The sequence below is a fragment of the Trichomycterus rosablanca genome, chromosome 14, assembly GCF_030014385.1.
Source record: "Trichomycterus rosablanca isolate fTriRos1 chromosome 14, fTriRos1.hap1, whole genome shotgun sequence".
In the NCBI taxonomy this organism is placed as follows: Eukaryota; Metazoa; Chordata; class Actinopteri; order Siluriformes; family Trichomycteridae; genus Trichomycterus; species Trichomycterus rosablanca.
The window spans coordinates 25,181,493-25,200,317 of record NC_086001.1 but is presented as its reverse complement, the minus strand read 5'-3'; the positions used below and the strand labels follow the sequence as shown (position 1 = coordinate 25,200,317).

The following is an 18,825-nucleotide window of genomic DNA, read 5'->3' as shown; positions in this document are numbered from 1 at the left end:
TGTGTAGGGTTTGTTTGATTGTGTAGTGTTTGTTTGATTGTGTAGTGTTTGTGTGATTGTGTAGGGTTTTTGTGATTGTGTAGGGTTTGTGTGATTGTGTAGTGTTTGATTGTGTAGGGTTTGTGTGATTGTGTAGGGTTTGTGTGATTGTGTAGGGTTTGTGTGATTATGTAGGGTTTGTGTGATTGTGTAGGGTTTGTGTGATTGTGTAGGGTTTGTGTGATGGTGTAGGGTTTATTTGATTGTGTAGGGTTTGTGTGATGGTGTAGGGTTTATTTGATTGTGTAGGCTTTGTGTGATGGTGTAGGGTTTATTTGATTGTGTAGGGATTGTGTGATGGTGTAGGGTTTGTGTGATTGTAGTGTTTGTGTAGGGTTTGTTCGATTGTGTAGGGTTTGATTTTGTAGGGTTTGTGTGATTGTGTAGTGTTTGCTTGATTGTGTAGTGTTTGATTGTGTAGGGTTTGTGTGATTGTGTAGGGTTTGTGTGATTGTGTTTGGTTTGTGTGATTGTGTAGTGTTTGATTGTGTAATGTTTGAATGTGTAGGGTTTGATTGATTGTGTAGGGTTTGTGTGATTGTGTAGGGTTTGTTTGATAGTGTAGGGTTTGTGTGATTGTGTAGTGTTTGATTGTGTAGGGTTTGTGTGATTGTGTAGGGTTTGTGTGATTGTGTAGTGTTTGATTGTGTAGGGTTTGTGTGATTGTGTAAGGTTTGTTTGATTGTGTAGGGTTTGTGTGGTTGTGTAGGGTTTGTGTGATTGTGCAGTGTTTGATTGTGTAGTGTTTGATTGTGTAGGGTTTGTGTGGTTGTGTAGGGTTTGTGTGATTGTGCAGTGTTTGATTGTGTAGGGTTTGTGTGGTTGTGTAGGGTTTGTGTGATTGTGCAGTGTTTGTGTAGTGTTTGGTTGTGTAGTGTTTGTGTGATCGTGTAGTGTTTGATTGTGTAGTGTTTGATTGTGTAGGGTTTGTTTGATTGTGTAGGGTTTGTGTGATTGTGTAGGGTTTGATTGTGTAGTGTTTGATTGTGTAGGGTTTGTGTGATTGTGTACGGTTTGTGTGATTGTGTAGGGTTTGTGTGATTGTGTAGGGTTTGTTTGATTGTGTTTGGTTTGTGTGATTGTGTAGTGTTTGATTGTGTAATGTTTGAATGTGTAGGGTTTGTTTGAATGTGTAGGGTTTGTTTGATTGTGTTTGGTTTGTGTGATTGTGTAGTGTTTAATTGTGTAATGTTTGAATGTGTAGGGTTTGTTTGATTGTGTAGGGTTTGTGTGGTTGTGTAGGGTTTGTGTGATTGTGCAGTGTTTGATTGTGTAGTGTTTGATTGTGTAGGGTTTGTGTGGTTGTGTAGGGTTTGTGTGATTGTGCAGTGTTTGATTGTGTAGGGTTTGTGTGGTTGTGTAGGGTTTGTGTGATTGTGTAGGGTTTGTTTAATAGTGTAGGGTTTGTGTGATTGTGTAGTGTTTGATTGTGTAGGGTTTGTGTGATTGTGTAGGGTTTGTGTGATTGTGTAGTGTTTGATTGTGTAGGGTTTGTGTGATTGTGTAGGGTTTGTTTGATTGTGTAGGGTTTGTGTGGTTGTGTAGGGTTTGTGTGATTGTGCAGTGTTTGATTGTGTAGTGTTTGATTGTGTAGGGTTTGTGTGGTTGTGTAGGGTTTGTGTGATTGTGCAGTGTTTGATTGTGTAGGGTTTGTGTGATTGTGTAGGGTTTGTGTGATTGTGTAGTGTTTGATTGTGTAGGGTTTGTGTGATTGTGTAAGGTTTGTTTGATTGTGTAGGGTTTGTGTGGTTGTGTAGGGTTTGTGTGATTGTGCAGTGTTTGATTGTGTAGTGTTTGATTGTGTAGGGTTTGTGTGGTTGTGTAGGGTTTGTGTGATTGTGCAGTGTTTGATTGTGTAGGGTTTGTGTGGTTGTGTAGGGTTTGTGTGATTGTGCAGTGTTTGTGTAGTGTTTGGTTGTGTAGTGTTTGTGTGATCGTGTAGTGTTTGATTGTGTAGTGTTTGATTGTGTAGGGTTTGTTTGATTGTGTAGGGTTTGTGTGATTGTGTAGGGTTTGATTGTGTAGTGTTTGATTGTGTAGGGTTTGTGTGATTGTGTACGGTTTGTGTGATTGTGTAGGGTTTGTGTGATTGTGTATGGTTTGTTTGATTGTGTTTGGTTTGTGTGATTGTGTAGTGTTTGATTGTGTAATGTTTGAATGTGTAGGGTTTGTTTGAATGTGTAGGGTTTGTTTGATTGTGTTTGGTTTGTGTGATTGTGTAGTGTTTAATTGTGTAATGTTTGAATGTGTAGGGTTTGTTTGATTGTGTAGGGTTTGTGTGGTTGTGTAGGGTTTGTGTGATTGTGCAGTGTTTGATTGTGTAGTGTTTGATTGTGTAGGGTTTGTGTGGTTGTGTAGGGTTTGTGTGATTGTGCAGTGTTTGATTGTGTAGGGTTTGTGTGGTTGTGTAGGGTTTGTGTGAATGTGTAGGGTATGTTTAATAGTGTAGGGTTTGTGTGATTGTGTAGTGTTTGATTGTGTAGGGTTTGTTTGATTGTGTAGTGTTTGTGTGACTGTGTAGTGTTTGTGTGATTGTGTAGGGTTTTTGTGATTGTGTAGGGTTTGTGTGATTATGTAGCGTTTGTGTGATTGTGTAGGGTTTGTGTGATGGTGTAGGGTTTATTCGATTGTGTAGGGTTTGTGTGATGGTGTAGGGTTTATTTGATTGTGTAGGATTTGTGTGATGGTGTAGGGTTTATTTGATTGTGTAGGGTTTGTGTGATGGTGTAGGGTTTGTGTGATTGTGTAGTGTTTGATTGTGTAGGGTTTGTTCGATTGTGTAGGGTTTGATTGTGTAGGGTTTGTGTGATTGTGTAGTGTTTGCTTGATTGTTTAGTGTTTGATTGTGTAGGGTTTGTGTGATTGTGTAGGGTTTGTGTGATTGTGTAGTGTTTGATTGTGTAGGGTCCGTGTGATTGTGTTGGGTTTGTGTGATTGTGTAGTGTTTGATTGTGTAATATTTGATTGTGTAGGGTTTGTTTGATTGTGTAGGGTTTGTGTGATTGTGTAGGGTTTGTTTGATTGTGTAGGGTTTGTGTGATTGTGTAGGGTTTGTTTGATTGTGTAGTGTTTGTTTGATTGTGTAGTGTTTGTGTGATTGTGTAGGGTTTTTGTGATTGTGTAGGGTTTGTGTGATTGTGTAGTGTTTGATTGTGTAGGGTTTGTGTGATTGTGTAGGGTTTGTGTGATTGTGTAGGGTTTGTGTGATTGTGTAGGGTTTGTTTGATTGTGTAGTGTTTGTGTGATTGTGTAGGGTTTGTGTGATTGTGTAGGGTTTGTGTGATTGTGTAGTGTTTGTGTGATTGTGTAGGGTTTGTGTGATTGTGTAGGGTTTGTGTGATTGTGTAGTGTTTGATTGTATAGGGTTTGTGTGATTGTGTAGGGTTTGTTTGATTGTGTAGGGTTTGTGTGATTATGTAGGGTTTGTGTGATTGTGTAGGGTTTGTGTGATTGTGTAGGGTTTGTGTGATGGTGTAGGGTTTATTTGATTGTGTAGGGTTTGTGTGATGGTGTAGGGTTTATTTGATTGTGTAGGCTTTGTGTGATGGTGTAGGGTTTATTTGATTGTGTAGGGATTGTGTGATGGTGTAGGGTTTGTGTGATTGTAGTGTTTGTGTAGGGTTTGTTCGATTGTGTAGGGTTTGATTTTGTAGGGTTTGTGTGATTGTGTAGTGTTTGCTTGATTGTGTAGTGTTTGATTGTGTAGGGTTTGTGTGATTGTGTAGGGTTTGTGTGATTGTGTTTGGTTTGTGTGATTGTGTAGTGTTTGATTGTGTAATGTTTGAATGTGTAGGGTTTGATTGATTGTGTAGGGTTTGTGTGATTGTGTAGGGTTTGTTTGATAGTGTAGGGTTTGTGTGATTGTGTAGTGTTTGATTGTGTAGGGTTTGTGTGATTGTGTAGGGTTTGTGTGATTGTGTAGTGTTTGATTGTGTAGGGTTTGTGTGATTGTGTAAGGTTTGTTTGATTGTGTAGGGTTTGTGTGGTTGTGTAGGGTTTGTGTGATTGTGCAGTGTTTGATTGTGTAGTGTTTGATTGTGTAGGGTTTGTGTGGTTGTGTAGGGTTTGTGTGATTGTGCAGTGTTTGATTGTGTAGGGTTTGTGTGGTTGTGTAGGGTTTGTGTGATTGTGCAGTGTTTGTGTAGTGTTTGGTTGTGTAGTGTTTGTGTGATCGTGTAGTGTTTGATTGTGTAGTGTTTGATTGTGTAGGGTTTGTTTGATTGTGTAGGGTTTGTGTGATTGTGTAGGGTTTGATTGTGTAGTGTTTGATTGTGTAGGGTTTGTGTGATTGTGTACGGTTTGTGTGATTGTGTAGGGTTTGTGTGATTGTGTAGGGTTTGTTTGATTGTGTTTGGTTTGTGTGATTGTGTAGTGTTTGATTGTGTAATGTTTGAATGTGTAGGGTTTGTTTGAATGTGTAGGGTTTGTTTGATTGTGTTTGGTTTGTGTGATTGTGTAGTGTTTAATTGTGTAATGTTTGAATGTGTAGGGTTTGTTTGATTGTGTAGGGTTTGTGTGGTTGTGTAGGGTTTGTGTGATTGTGCAGTGTTTGATTGTGTAGTGTTTGATTGTGTAGGGTTTGTGTGGTTGTGTAGGGTTTGTGTGATTGTGCAGTGTTTGATTGTGTAGGGTTTGTGTGGTTGTGTAGGGTTTGTGTGATTGTGTAGGGTTTGTTTAATAGTGTAGGGTTTGTGTGATTGTGTAGTGTTTGATTGTGTAGGGTTTGTGTGATTGTGTAGGGTTTGTGTGATTGTGTAGTGTTTGATTGTGTAGGGTTTGTGTGATTGTGTAGGGTTTGTTTGATTGTGTAGGGTTTGTGTGGTTGTGTAAGGTTTGTGTGATTGTGCAGTGTTTGATTGTGTAGTGTTTGATTGTGTAGGGTTTGTGTGGTTGTGTAGGGTTTGTGTGATTGTGCAGTGTTTGATTGTGTAGGGTTTGTGTGATTGTGTAGGGTTTGTGTGATTGTGTAGTGTTTGATTGTGTAGGGTTTGTGTGATTGTGTAAGGTTTGTTTGATTGTGTAGGGTTTGTGTGGTTGTGTAGGGTTTGTGTGATTGTGCAGTGTTTGATTGTGTAGTGTTTGATTGTGTAGGGTTTGTGTGGTTGTGTAGGGTTTGTGTGATTGTGCAGTGTTTGATTGTGTAGGGTTTGTGTGGTTGTGTAGGGTTTGTGTGATTGTGCAGTGTTTGTGTAGTGTTTGGTTGTGTAGTGTTTGTGTGATCGTGTAGTGTTTGATTGTGTAGTGTTTGATTGTGTAGGGTTTGTTTGATTGTGTAGGGTTTGTGTGATTGTGTAGGGTTTGATTGTGTAGTGTTTGATTGTGTAGGGTTTGTGTGATTGTGTACGGTTTGTGTGATTGTGTAGGGTTTGTTTGATTGTGTTTGGTTTGTGTGATTGTGTAGTGTTTGATTGTGTAATGTTTGAATGTGTAGGGTTTGTTTGAATGTGTAGGGTTTGTTTGATTGTGTTTGGTTTGTGTGATTGTGTAGTGTTTAATTGTGTAATGTTTGAATGTGTAGGGTTTGTTTGATTGTGTAGGGTTTGTGTGGTTGTGTAGGGTTTGTGTGATTGTGCAGTGTTTGATTGTGTAGTGTTTGATTGTGTAGGGTTTGTGTGGTTGTGTAGGGTTTGTGTGATTGTGCAGTGTTTGATTGTGTAGGGTTTGTGTGGTTGTGTAGGGTTTGTGTGATTGTGTAGGGTTTGTTTAATAGTGTAGGGTTTGTGTGATTGTGTAGTGTTTGATTGTGTAGGGTTTGTGTGATTGTGTAGGGTTTGTGTGATTGTGTAGTGTTTGATTGTGTAGGGTTTGTGTGATTGTGTAGGGTTTGTTTGATTGTGTAGGGTTTGTGTGGTTGTGTAGGGTTTGTTTGATTGTGTAGGGTTTGTGTGGTTGTGTAGAGTTTGTGTGATTGTGCAGTGTTTGATTGTGTAGGGTTTGTGTGATTGTGTAGGGTTTGTGTGATTGTGTAGTGTTTGATTGTGTAGGGTTTGTGTGATTGTGTAAGGTTTGTTTGATTGTGTAGGGTTTGTGTGGTTGTGTAGGGTTTGTGTGATTGTGCAGTGTTTGATTGTGTAGTGTTTGATTGTGTAGGGTTTGTGTGGTTGTGTAGGGTTTGTGTGATTGTGCAGTGTTTGATTGTGTAGGGTTTGTGTGGTTGTGTAGGGTTTGTGTGATTGTGCAGTGTTTGTGTAGTGTTTGGTTGTGTAGTGTTTGTGTGATCGTGTAGTGTTTGATTGTGTAGTGTTTGATTGTGTAGGGTTTGTTTGATTGTGTAGGGTTTGTGTGATTGTGTAGGGTTTGATTGTGTAGTGTTTGATTGTGTAGGGTTTGTGTGATTGTGTACGGTTTGTGTGATTGTGTAGGGTTTGTGTGATTGTGTAGGGTTTGTTTGATTGTGTTTGGTTTGTGTGATTGTGTAGTGTTTGATTGTGTAGGGTTTGTGTGATTGTGTAGGGTTTGTGTGATTGTGTAGTGTTTGATTGTGTAGGGTTTGTGTGATTGTGTAGGGTTTGTTTGATTGTGTAGGGTTTGTGTGGTTGTGTAGGGTTTGTGTGATTGTGCAGTGTTTGATTGTGTAGTGTTTGATTGTGTAGGGTTTGTGTGGTTGTGTAGGGTTTGTGTGATTGTGCAGTGTTTGATTGTGTAGGGTTTGTGTGGTTGTGTAGGGTTTGTGTGATTGTGCAGTGTTTGTGTAGTGTTTGGTTGTGTAGTGTTTGTGTGATCGTGTAGTGTTTGATTGTGCAGTGTTTGTGTAGTGTTTGGTTGTGTAGTGTTTGTGTGATCGTGTAGTGTTTGATTGTGTAGTGTTTGATTGTGTAGGGTTTGTTTGATTGTGTAGGGTTTGTGTGATTGTGTAGGGTTTGATTGTGTAGTGTTTGATTGTGTACGGTTTGTGTGATTGTGTAGGGTTTGTGTGATTGTGTAGGGTTTGATTGTGTAGTGTTTGATTGTGTACGGTTTGTGTGATTGTGTAGGGTTTGTTTGATAGTGTAGGGTTTGTGTGATTGTGTAGTGTTTGATTGTGTAGGGTTTGTGTGATTGTGTAGGGTTTGTGTGATTGTGTAGTGTTTGATTGTGTAGGGTTTGTGTGATTGTGTAAGGTTTGTTTGATTGTGTAGGGTTTGTGTGGTTGTGTAGGGTTTGTGTGATTGTGCAGTGTTTGATTGTGTAGTGTTTGATTGTGTAGGGTTTGTGTGGTTGTGTAGGGTTTGTGTGATTGTGCAGTGTTTGATTGTGTAGGGTTTGTGTGGTTGTGTAGGGTTTGTGTGATTGTGCAGTGTTTGTGTAGTGTTTGGTTGTGTAGTGTTTGTGTGATCGTGTAGTGTTTGATTGTGTAGTGTTTGATTGTGTAGGGTTTGTTTGATTGTGTAGGGTTTGTGTGATTGTGTAGGGTTTGATTGTGTAGTGTTTGATTGTGTAGGGTTTGTGTGATTGTGTACGGTTTGTGTGATTGTGTAGGGTTTGTGTGATTGTGTAGGGTTTGTTTGATTGTGTTTGGTTTGTGTGATTGTGTAGTGTTTGATTGTGTAATGTTTGAATGTGTAGGGTTTGTTTGATTGTGTAGGGTTTGTGTGATTGTGTTTGGTTTGTGTGATTGTGTAGGGTTTGTGTGATTGTGCAGTGTTTGATTGTGTAATGTTTGAATGTGTAGGGTTTGTTTGATTGTGTAGGGTTTGTGTGGTTGTGTAGGGTTTGTGTGATTGTGCAGTGTTTGATTGTGTAGTGTTTGATTGTGTAGGGTTTGTGTGATTGTGTAGGGTTTGTTTGATTGTGTAGTGTTTGTGTGACTGTGTAGTGTTTGTGTGATTGTGTAGGGTTTGTGTGATTGTGTAGGGTTTGTTTGATTGTGTAGGGTTTGTGTGATTATGTAGCGTTTGTGTGATTGTGTAGGGTTTGTGTGATGGTGTAGGGTTTATTCGATTGTGTAGGGTTTGTGTGATGGTGTAGGGTTTATTTGATTGTGTAGGATTTGTGTGATGGTGTAGGGTTTATTTGATTGTGTAGGGTTTGTGTGATGGTGTAGGGTTTGTGTGATTGTGTAGTGTTTGATTGTGTAGGGTTTGTTCGATTGTGTAGGGTTTGATTGTGTAGGGTTTGTGTGATTGTGTAGTGTTTGCTTGATTGTTTAGTGTTTGATTGTGTAGGGTTTGTGTGATTGTGTAGGGTTTGTGTGATTGTGTAGTGTTTGATTGTGTAGGGTCCGTGTGATTGTGTTGGGTTTGTGTGATTGTGTAGTGTTTGATTGTGTAATATTTGATTGTGTAGGGTTTGTTTGATTGTGTAGGGTTTGTGTGATTGTGTAGGGTTTGTTTGATTGTGTAGGGTTTGTGTGATTGTGTAGGGTTTGTTTGATTGTGTAGTGTTTGTTTGATTGTGTAGTGTTTGTGTGATTGTGTAGGGTTTTTGTGATTGTGTAGGGTTTGTGTGATTGTGTAGTGTTTGATTGTGTAGGGTTTGTGTGATTGTGTAGGGTTTGTGTGATTGTGTAGGGTTTGTGTGATTGTGTAGGGTTTGTTTGATTGTGTAGTGTTTGTGTGATTGTGTAGGGTTTGTGTGATTGTGTAGGGTTTGTGTGATTGTGTAGTGTTTGTGTGATTGTGTAGGGTTTGTGTGATTGTGTAGGGTTTGTGTGATTGTGTAGTGTTTGATTGTATAGGGTTTGTGTGATTGTGTAGGGTTTGTTTGATTGTGTAGGGTTTGTGTGATTATGTAGGGTTTGTGTGATTGTGTAGGGTTTGTGTGATTGTGTAGGGTTTGTGTGATGGTGTAGGGTTTATTTGATTGTGTAGGGTTTGTGTGATGGTGTAGGGTTTATTTGATTGTGTAGGCTTTGTGTGATGGTGTAGGGTTTATTTGATTGTGTAGGGATTGTGTGATGGTGTAGGGTTTGTGTGATTGTAGTGTTTGTGTAGGGTTTGTTCGATTGTGTAGGGTTTGATTTTGTAGGGTTTGAATGTGTAGGGTTTGTTTGATTGTGTAGGGTTTGTGTGATTGTGTTTGGTTTGTGTGATTGTGTAGTGTTTAATTGTGTAATGTTTGAATGTGTAGGGTTTGTTTGATTGTGTAGGGTTTGTGTGGTTGTGTAGGGTTTGTGTGATTGTGCAGTGTTTGATTGTGTAGTGTTTGATTGTGTAGGGTTTGTGTGATTGTGTAGGGTTTGTTTGATTGTGTAGTGTTTGTGTGACTGTGTAGTGTTTGTGTGATTGTGTAGGGTTTTTGTGATTGTGTAGGGTTTGTGTGATTATGTAGCGTTTGTGTGATTGTGTAGGGTTTGTGTGATGGTGTAGGGTTTATTCGATTGTGTAGGGTTTGTGTGATGGTGTAGGGTTTATTTGATTGTGTAGGATTTGTGTGATGGTGTAGGGTTTATTTGATTGTGTAGGGTTTGTGTGATGGTGTAGGGTTTGTGTGATTGTGTAGTGTTTGATTGTGTAGGGTTTGTTCGATTGTGTAGGGTTTGATTGTGTAGGGTTTGTGTGATTGTGTAGTGTTTGCTTGATTGTTTAGTGTTTGATTGTGTAGGGTTTGTGTGATTGTGTAGGGTTTGTGTGATTGTGTAGTGTTTGATTGTGTAGGGTCCGTGTGATTGTGTTGGGTTTGTGTGATTGTGTAGTGTTTGATTGTGTAATATTTGATTGTGTAGGGTTTGTTTGATTGTGTAGGGTTTGTGTGATTGTGTAGGGTTTGTTTGATTGTGTAGGGTTTGTGTGATTGTGTAGGGTTTGTTTGATTGTGTAGTGTTTGTTTGATTGTGTAGTGTTTGTGTGATTGTGTAGGGTTTTTGTGATTGTGTAGGGTTTGTGTGATTGTGTAGTGTTTGATTGTGTAGGGTTTGTGTGATTGTGTAGGGTTTGTGTGATTGTGTAGGGTTTGTGTGATTGTGTAGGGTTTGTTTGATTGTGTAGTGTTTGTGTGATTGTGTAGGGTTTGTGTGATTGTGTAGGGTTTGTGTGATTGTGTAGTGTTTGTGTGATTGTGTAGGGTTTGTGTGATTGTGTAGGGTTTGTGTGATTGTGTAGGGTTTGTTTGATTGTGTAGTGTTTGTGTGATTGTGTAGGGTTTGTGTGATTGTGTAGGGTTTGTGTGATTGTGTAGTGTTTGTGTGATTGTGTAGGGTTTGTGTGATTGTGTAGGGTTTGTGTGATTGTGTAGTGTTTGATTGTATAGGGTTTGTGTGATTGTGTAGGGTTTGTTTGATTGTGTAGGGTTTGTGTGATTATGTAGGGTTTGTGTGATTGTGTAGGGTTTGTGTGATTGTGTAGGGTTTGTGTGATGGTGTAGGGTTTATTTGATTGTGTAGGGTTTGTGTGATGGTGTAGGGTTTATTTGATTGTGTAGGCTTTGTGTGATGGTGTAGGGTTTATTTGATTGTGTAGGGTTTGTGTGATGTGTAGGGTTTGTGTGATTGTGTAGTGTTTGATTGTGTAGGGTTTGTGTGATTGTGTAGGGTTTGTGTGATTGTGTAGGGTTTGTGTGATTGTGTAGGGTTTGATTGTGTAGGGTTTGTTTGTGTAGGGTTCGTGTGATTGTGTAGTGTTTGATTGTGTAGGGTTTGTGTGATGTGTAGGGTTTCTGTGATTGTGTAGTGTTTGATTGTGTAGGGTTTGTGTGATTGTGTAGGGTTTGGTTGTGTAGTGTTTGTGTGATTGTGTAGTGTTTGATTGTGTAGGGTTTGATTGTGTAGGGTTCGTGTGATTGTGTAGGGTTTGTTTGATTGTGTAGGGTTTGTGTGATGTGTAGGGTTTGTGTGATTGTGTAGTGTTTGATTGTGTAGGGTTTGTGTGATTGTGTAGGGTTTGTATGCATTTTTGTAGTGTTTTTTTAATGTGTATGTGTGTTTGTAGTATTTGTGTATGTGTAATGTGTGTTTGTGTATTTTGTGTGTTTGTGTAGTGTTTGTGTGTGTTTGGATTGTGTGTTGCGATGTATAATTACACACACACACACACACACTGTACACACACACACACACACACACTGTACACACACACACACACACACTCTCTCTCTTCTATGTTAATTGGTTTATTTTGTGTTTCCTCTCCAGATGTTTGTCGGTTCACACTAGATCCAAACACAGTAAATAAAAACCTCCATCTGTCTGAGGAGAACAAAGTGGTGACCTGCAGTAGAACATTACAGTCGTATCCTGATCATCCAGATAGATTTGATAATTACCCTCAGGTTGTGTGTAGAGAGAGTGTGAGTGGACGCTGTTACTGGGAGGTTGAGTGGAGTGAGGATGATGGGGTTTATATAGCAGTGTCATATAAAAGCATCAGCAGGAAGGGAGATGGTGTTGAGTGTGTGTTTGGACGTAATGATCAGTCCTGGAGTTTAGACTGTTCTCCATCCAGATTTTCATTTAGGCACAATAACAAAGGGACTGAAATTCCCATAATTCTGAGTTCCTCTAGAATAGGAGTGTATGTGGATTATGAAGCAGGAACTCTGTCCTTCTACAGCGTCTCTGATACAATGAAGCTCCTCCACAGAGTTCAGACCACGTTCACTCAGCTCCTCTACCCGGGGTTTAGTGTTTATCCAGGATCAGAAGTGAAACTGTCAGATTTAACAAATTAAATGTAAAATTTACATGAAAGTGTAACATTAAACTGTTTGGGTGATTTTAGAATCTGTGAGGCAGTGATACATTTATAAAGATTTTCTTTTTCAATTTATTAACCACCATTTATTCAGTGCTGTGAAAAAGTATTTACCCCCTTTCCTCATTTGGCAAGATGGCGGCGCGTGTACATCGCGTGTATTACTGCATTTCATTGGCTCTGTACTTGTTTACTCTGCACAATGACAATAAAGTTGAATCTAATCTAATCTGATTTCTTCTTTTCTTAAATATTTATCATTCAAATGGATTCAGATATTAAAACTAAATTAAATAAAAGACAAACTGAATATTTAAAAACATAAAAGAGAAAATTTCTGTACATTACAAAATGGTAAATGTGATCATTTTCACCTCAAACCTCTTTCTTCTCAAGTCTATTACACTCCCCAAATCAGAAAAAGTTGAGACAGTATGAAAAATGCAAATAAAATTATGCAAATACTATTAAAAAGAATAAAAAATACATTAATAATAATAATAATAAAGTCACAAATCTGTACCTATTGAACAAGATGTAATGTATCTCTAGCACCACTAGATGAGGATGATGATCTCCACATGATTATAAATTCCACTTTAAAAGTCAGTTAAACAGTAAAGATTGTAATTTGGCTTTTTTAAGTTTAGCTAATAATAAATTCAGAACAAGGAGACCTTTGATTTTCAAAGGCAGTTAAACAAAGTTACTTGCTGATATCGGTGGTAATATTTTGTAATATTTATTTGTTCTTTCCTATGTACCAGAAAAGTCGTCTTTGCTGCCTGCAACACCTTACAAATCACATTTTTTCTTGCTGATGTGATGTTGTATTGAAACCAAAATAAATTAATAAATAAATAAATTACAGCTTGTTGCTTGGGTACAGATTTGTGACATTCTTATTATTATTGCTATTATTATTATTATTATTATTTTATTTTTTTAATTATTAAATGTTCCTGTTGGGTTTGTTGTTATTTTTTTGAAAACTGTTCATGTTTTGAAGTGTAAAACCATAAACAGCACCGTCTATAAATAAATGAATCTTGTGCTTCCACTTGAGATTTTTGTTTACGTGAACAATGTCTTAAATTTGACGAGCTTGATTAGTTTGTAATATGTGTTAAGATGATGATTGAACATAAATGTTAATTACTTATTTGGTTATTTTAGTTTCAATACAATGTAAACTTTCAAGATAAAGAAGGCAAAAATAAAAATGTCCCAAGTGTTTTTGTAACGTGTTGTAGACCTGATTTGTGACTGTTTTTGGTATACAGGAAAGAAAAGGCCGAATGCATGTGAAAATGTTTTAAGGTTGTTGTGTTGTGCAGTTTAACCATTGTGTTATTACAACAACCCAAATGTGAGGTTCTTTCTTTACAATGGGTCAACTATGTAACTTTACTGCAGCTTGTATTTAAATGAAAGGTTTACATTGCTGTCTTCAGGATTTCCTCTTTAGTGATATTTAATGTTAATAGCTGTTCTGATCTAAAAGATGCTGCTGCCTTTGACCTTTAAAACTGAGAAGTGATTTGTGAGATAATTAAAATAAGTGAAATGTTTATTTTGTACTTTGGTTTTATATTATTTGTACAAACATTTGTTTTATGCAACTTTAAACCTGTAATAAAAGATGAACGTTTTAAATGTGTCTTTATTTATAAGTTTTTAACAGGGACACAAATGACAGTTTGTGTAGCAGAGCTGGACACGCCTCACTATTGAAGTGGAAGGTAAACCCACACTCCTGCAAGAATGGAAATAGTAAGTAAGTAAAATGTTTTTATAAAGCTATAAAACTACTTCTACTGACCAAAGTACACAGAGCTCACACTTGTCAGAGACAACGTTTGAAGCCCAGGTCAATCGGACCTGCTAGTTAGAGAAAGCTCACTCGTTCGTTAGTTTAAGTCCAAAAGTGTACGTACGGAGATCAAACCCACGACCTTGAGATTAATGCTAGCTCATGCTCTACCGACTGAGCTAGCCGGGCTTAAGCAGCAGGTCAGAACAGACAGCTCATCGGTCAGACCATCAGAGTGATGTAGGTTTAATTCACTAACATCACGACCAGATTAAGAACTAATTCACAGTTTACAAACAAACACAATTCAGAATAAGTAACAGAAACAGACACAGACTTACTGTCACTTTTAAACTACTACACAATTACTGAACCCGCTCCATTATGCTTTAAACCTCAGTGTATATTATCTAGAAACAGATGCTCTTCATACAGAAATATGCTTTACATTTGCTTGATGGTAATAACTCTTAGTGAAGTCTTAATGAACAGTTAAAACATCAATTCAGGTTGTTTTTAGTTCAACTGGAAAAAAAAAATTAACAGTAGCTCAACTTCCTAAAACCCAGAATCTACACGTACAAATCCTAGGACCTGAGTCGTATCTGCTCCAGTCAGAACTTTAAGAAATATATAGTTTAAACAGAACACACATAAGAACCCACAAAACCTCTTAGATGTGTATTAAGAAAGTCTGAACATAAGAAATGACTAGACAGCGATGTCTGAAGTAGGACTGAGATCTCGGATCATTAAAATAACATGAAACTGCTGCATTTCTGGTGCAATAACAAACAAATTCAGTTTAGGAGCCGCTCATTTCTGCAGATCTTCACTGTAGTGATGGGTCGGTCGCGAACGATCCGGCTCTAAGAGTCGGCTCCTTAAAGTGAACGACGGGATCCGGCTCCTGATTGGGAGCCGATTAGTTTTTTCCCATTTTTTTTTCTGTCAAAACCGCACGTGATTGGTCAAGATACATGGTGGCGTTTGTGTTTACATGTGATGGCACATAGACTGTGTATCTGTCCCCTCAGAGAGAATCTTTTTTAACAGGGCAGATCATAACAGAAAGGAGAAACAGGATCAAGCCATCAAAGATGAGCTCCTTGGTTTTTCTGAATGCTAATCTTCACTAAATACTTACAAATACTGTCACCTGGATTTTCTTTTTGTTTTGCACATTTTCATTTATATTTTGTTGAGTGTGAGTGATGCTTCGTTGATGTTATGCTGTTTCATTCTAGATGCTTGTTTATTTTGTTTTGTTTATTAGGATTTTAACGTCACGTTTTACACTTTGGTTACATTCATGACAGGAACATTCACCTCACTTGCATGTCTTTGGACTGTGGGAGAAAACCGGAGCACCCGGAGGAAACCCACATGGACATGGGAAAGACATGCAAACTCCACACAGAAAGGACCACCGCACCTGGGGATCGAACCCAGGACCTTCCTGCTGTGAGGTGACAGTGCCAACCACTTAGCCACCGTGCCGTCCCGCTCTAGATGCAAATGTACAATTAATATACACAATCAGATCTTTTTGTCTAATTGAGATGGGTCTTTGTTTTTGTATTTTATAATTTATTGTTGGAGCACTCTGTTCCATGTTGAGTATATAAATAAAGCAATTTAAATAATAAACATTTAATACAATGGTTTTTTTTTTACATTAGTAATTCATTTTACATGTAATTTGGTAATAAATTAATTTAAGCAACAAAAAAATCTAAGGAGCCACTTGGGAGCCGAAAGAGCCGGCTCTTTTTAGTGAGCCGAGCCAAAAGAACCGGCTCTCTAAAAGGAGCCGAAATTCCAATCACTACTTCACTGAAAGTGTGCAGACTCTCAAATGTTTTTTATGCTGCCATGCAGCTGGTTGAATGTAGTTAGTGTAGAATTATGTACAAAGATTTTAAAAACAAAAACTTAATGGATTAGCTCAATTGGTTAGAGCAGGGGTGCACAACTTCTTTATACCAAGGGCCGATTTCACATAAACACCTAAACCAGAGGGCCACACATTTCATTTTTACAGATCTGTCCACATGAATTTGTAATACAGTTAGGGCTGGGTGATATTGAAAAAAAAAAATCGAGTATTTTCAAGTGTATTATCGAGTCTCGATTGCAATTTCTTTTTTGTTTTTGTATAATGCAATTGAAAAATTTTTATTTAAAAGACGGCAGAAATGCAAAAATAGTAACAGCACCACCTATAATTATCCTTTCAACAATATAACAATAATTAACAATAATTTGAACAAAATAGACATCTTAATTAGCTATATCCTTTATATAAAAAACTCACAAACAACTCACTTTAAATAATGTGCAGCATAAGAAAAGTGCAAAACCACAAACAGTTCTTTACAGGTTTTTTAAAAGGAACTCGAGCCTGTTTACTGTTTCCACCATATAAGTGAGTCTGTATCAGTATCTACACTGGGGGACATCAAGTAAACACTCAGCTCAGCTTTGATTTTGTCCTCTTGTGATTGGGGAGTGGATGGAGGGGGCACATTCCACGTCTAACCATATGGACTACAATTTCCATGAGCCCCTGGACTGTCACGTGACTATAACATGTCCCCGGTCAGCCAATCCTGATCGCGCTCACCGTCTCCGGAGTTTTGATTCAGTTCAGCTGTGTTCGGTTCCATGAATCTTATTTAAACTCTTCTGTTTGAGTCTCGTTGTGAAGTTTTGCCGATCGTGTTTGTGTCCTTATTTCTAAATCTAACCGTTACCGTGTATAATCCTTGCTGTCTTCCGTTTCCTGCCTGTCTGTTTATCCTCTGGTTTTGGATTTTGTACACTGTTTTTGCCCTTTTGATATTAAACTTTCCCTGATGTATATTCCGCGAGCGTCTGGTCAGTTTCTGCTTCATGACATGTTGGTATTTTAATTAAAATATAAAGTATGTAAACAATCGCGATTGTCACATTTCTAACATCATGTGAAAACGTTCATTCGAATTAATCATGAAAATCGCCCAGCACTAAATACAGTTATATCAAATCAGGTAGTTAGAAGAAATGTGTTGGTCAGTGGGAGATACTGCAGCATCTTTCTGACACCAGCTGATTAATGTGGTCGCAAGCACAGCAGACATGAGAAAATACCTGTATGTCCATTCAGGGTTAAATTTCCTCTGCTCGAGATCCACTTTACTTTTTTTACTCGTACTTGGTTTGGACAAACACATGGTACCGCTGAGGTAACTTGTATTTACATCATTTACTTTTCAGTCACAATTTCATGGAATTACCCAGTGAATTTAAAGTGACAGCATCATTTATTTAAAAATGCATCAGCACTTTATTTGGCGGGCCGGATCGAGAGTTTTGCCGGGCCGGATCTGGCCCGCGGGCCGTATGTTGTGCACCCCTGCTTTAGACTGTTGTAATGGGCTGTTGTTATTGTTATAAACTGAAGCTACTGTGGCACCAGGCAGCAAAAAGTTATTTTGAATTCCTACAGTAAAATTATCTCAAAACCACAAGATTAGTACTAGAGTAAGTGTTTTTCATGGATGTCGGGGTGGCACCTGATAACAATTTGTTTTGTTTATTTTATTGCTCTTCAAAAAGTGGTATTAACAACCGAACAGACACTTCACATGAGTTTGAGATCCGATCACATCAAGTTCCTCCAGTAAAAATGTCTGAAATGTATTTCATTAATAACAGAGTCGATGCTCTTCTTGAACTGAGTGGATTTTGTGCATCAGAATGCGGTAAATAATGTTTATTAAACTGTAAACAGCAGTTTTACCCTCTTTAACGCTTTGGGTACCGTAATACATGGTTTAGAGGTACAGTAACATGTTTAGTGTAGATGGTGCAGTGATAATTAAGTACACAATTAAAGACACTCGCTTACACTTTTCACCTGACTGTGACTATAAAACTCTACAAACAACCTGTAAACAAAGTTCAACTGTAAACAAAGTTCAACTGTAAACAACGTACAACTATAAACAAAGTTCAACTGTAAACAAAATGCAACTGTAAACAAAGTTCAACTGTAAACAAAGTTCAACTGTAAACAAAGTTCAACTGTAAACAACGTACAACTAAGTAAGTAAGTAAGTAAGTAAACCTTTATTTATATAGCACTTTTTTAAGACAATGCTACAAAGTGCTTCACAATCAATAAGATCAATAAGGTATGATCTAATTAAAAGAAATAAAACACACATACACATAAAATACATACAAAACAAGAAAAACAACCCAAATACATCCATGGGTGAGCTAAAAACAGACATAAATTATCCAAACAGTGCAGCTTCCTCTAATAAACCATAACACAGGAAACATCATCTAGAGTCCATTCTCAAAGGCTAGGGTATAAAGATATGTCTTAAGCCTTTTTTTAAAAATCTCCTTTGACCCAGCAAGTCTAATATCCAGGGGCAGGGTATTCCACAACTTAGGAGCAAATGCGGAAAACGCACAGTCCCCCTTCCGTTTCCGCTTTGTCCTAGGGACAACTAAAAGCCCCTGACTGGAGGACCTCAGAGCCCTGGCACCGGCATACGGAATTAAGAGATCAGAAATATATTCTGGTCCATCACCATGCACCGCCTGGAATGTTAAAACCAAAATTTTAAACTGAACTCTAAAAGCAACAGGCAACCAATGCAACGATGCCAATATGGGAGTAATATGCTCCCGTCTTTTAGTCCTAGTGAGTACTCGGACGGCTGCATTTTGGACCAATTGCAGTCGTGCCATTTCCCCTTGACTCAAACAAGTGAACAGAGCATTACAGTAATCAAGGCGTGACGATACAAAAGCATGAATAATCTGCTCTGTATCCTGGAAGGAGAGCATTTTTTTGACTTTAGCAATATTTCTCAATTGAAAATAACAAGTCTGTACCAGCTTGGTTATATGCCCTGAGAAATTCAGCTCAGAGTCAAAAATAACACCAAGATTTCTGGGGTAAGGATTTGACTGTATAGCCAATGACCCAAGTCCCTTCCTTAGGCTGTCAGCAACATATTGGGGGCCCAGAACCAATACTTCAGTTTTTCCCTCATTCAATTTAAGGAAATTACAGCTCATCCAATCCTTTATTGCATGAATACATTCAGTTAGACTCTTTAATCTACTGAAGTCATTTCTCTTTACAGAGAGATAAAGTTGTGTATCATCAGCATAAAAGTGGTATGAAATATTAAAACGACGTATCAAGTTTCCCAAAGGGAGCATATATAAAGAAAATAAAATGGGGCCAAGGATAGATCCCTGTGGAACCCCACACAGAAGATCAGCACATGAAGACAGCCTATCTCCACTAGATACCCTAAATGTTCTATTGGATAAGTATGAGACAAACCAATCTAATGC

General features: G+C 38.1%; 1 protein-coding gene and 1 pseudogene across 1 annotated transcript in view; one reads left to right on the top strand and one right to left on the bottom strand.

Moving 5' to 3' along the window:
• The window catches only part of LOC134326776 (tripartite motif-containing protein 16-like), a 38,475-nt gene extending 26,601 nt beyond the window's left edge, over nucleotides 1-11,874 (top strand). Inside the window, exon 6 of the mRNA XM_063008930.1 lies at nucleotides 11,087-11,874. Coding sequence (XP_062865000.1) covers nucleotides 11,087-11,622 — 536 coding nt within the window. The 3' untranslated portion in view covers nucleotides 11,623-11,874. The remainder of the gene's footprint in view (nucleotides 1-11,086) is intronic.
• The window catches only part of LOC134326242 (zinc finger protein 658B-like), a 126,583-nt pseudogene that overhangs the window by 37,814 nt on the left and 69,944 nt on the right, over nucleotides 1-18,825 (bottom strand).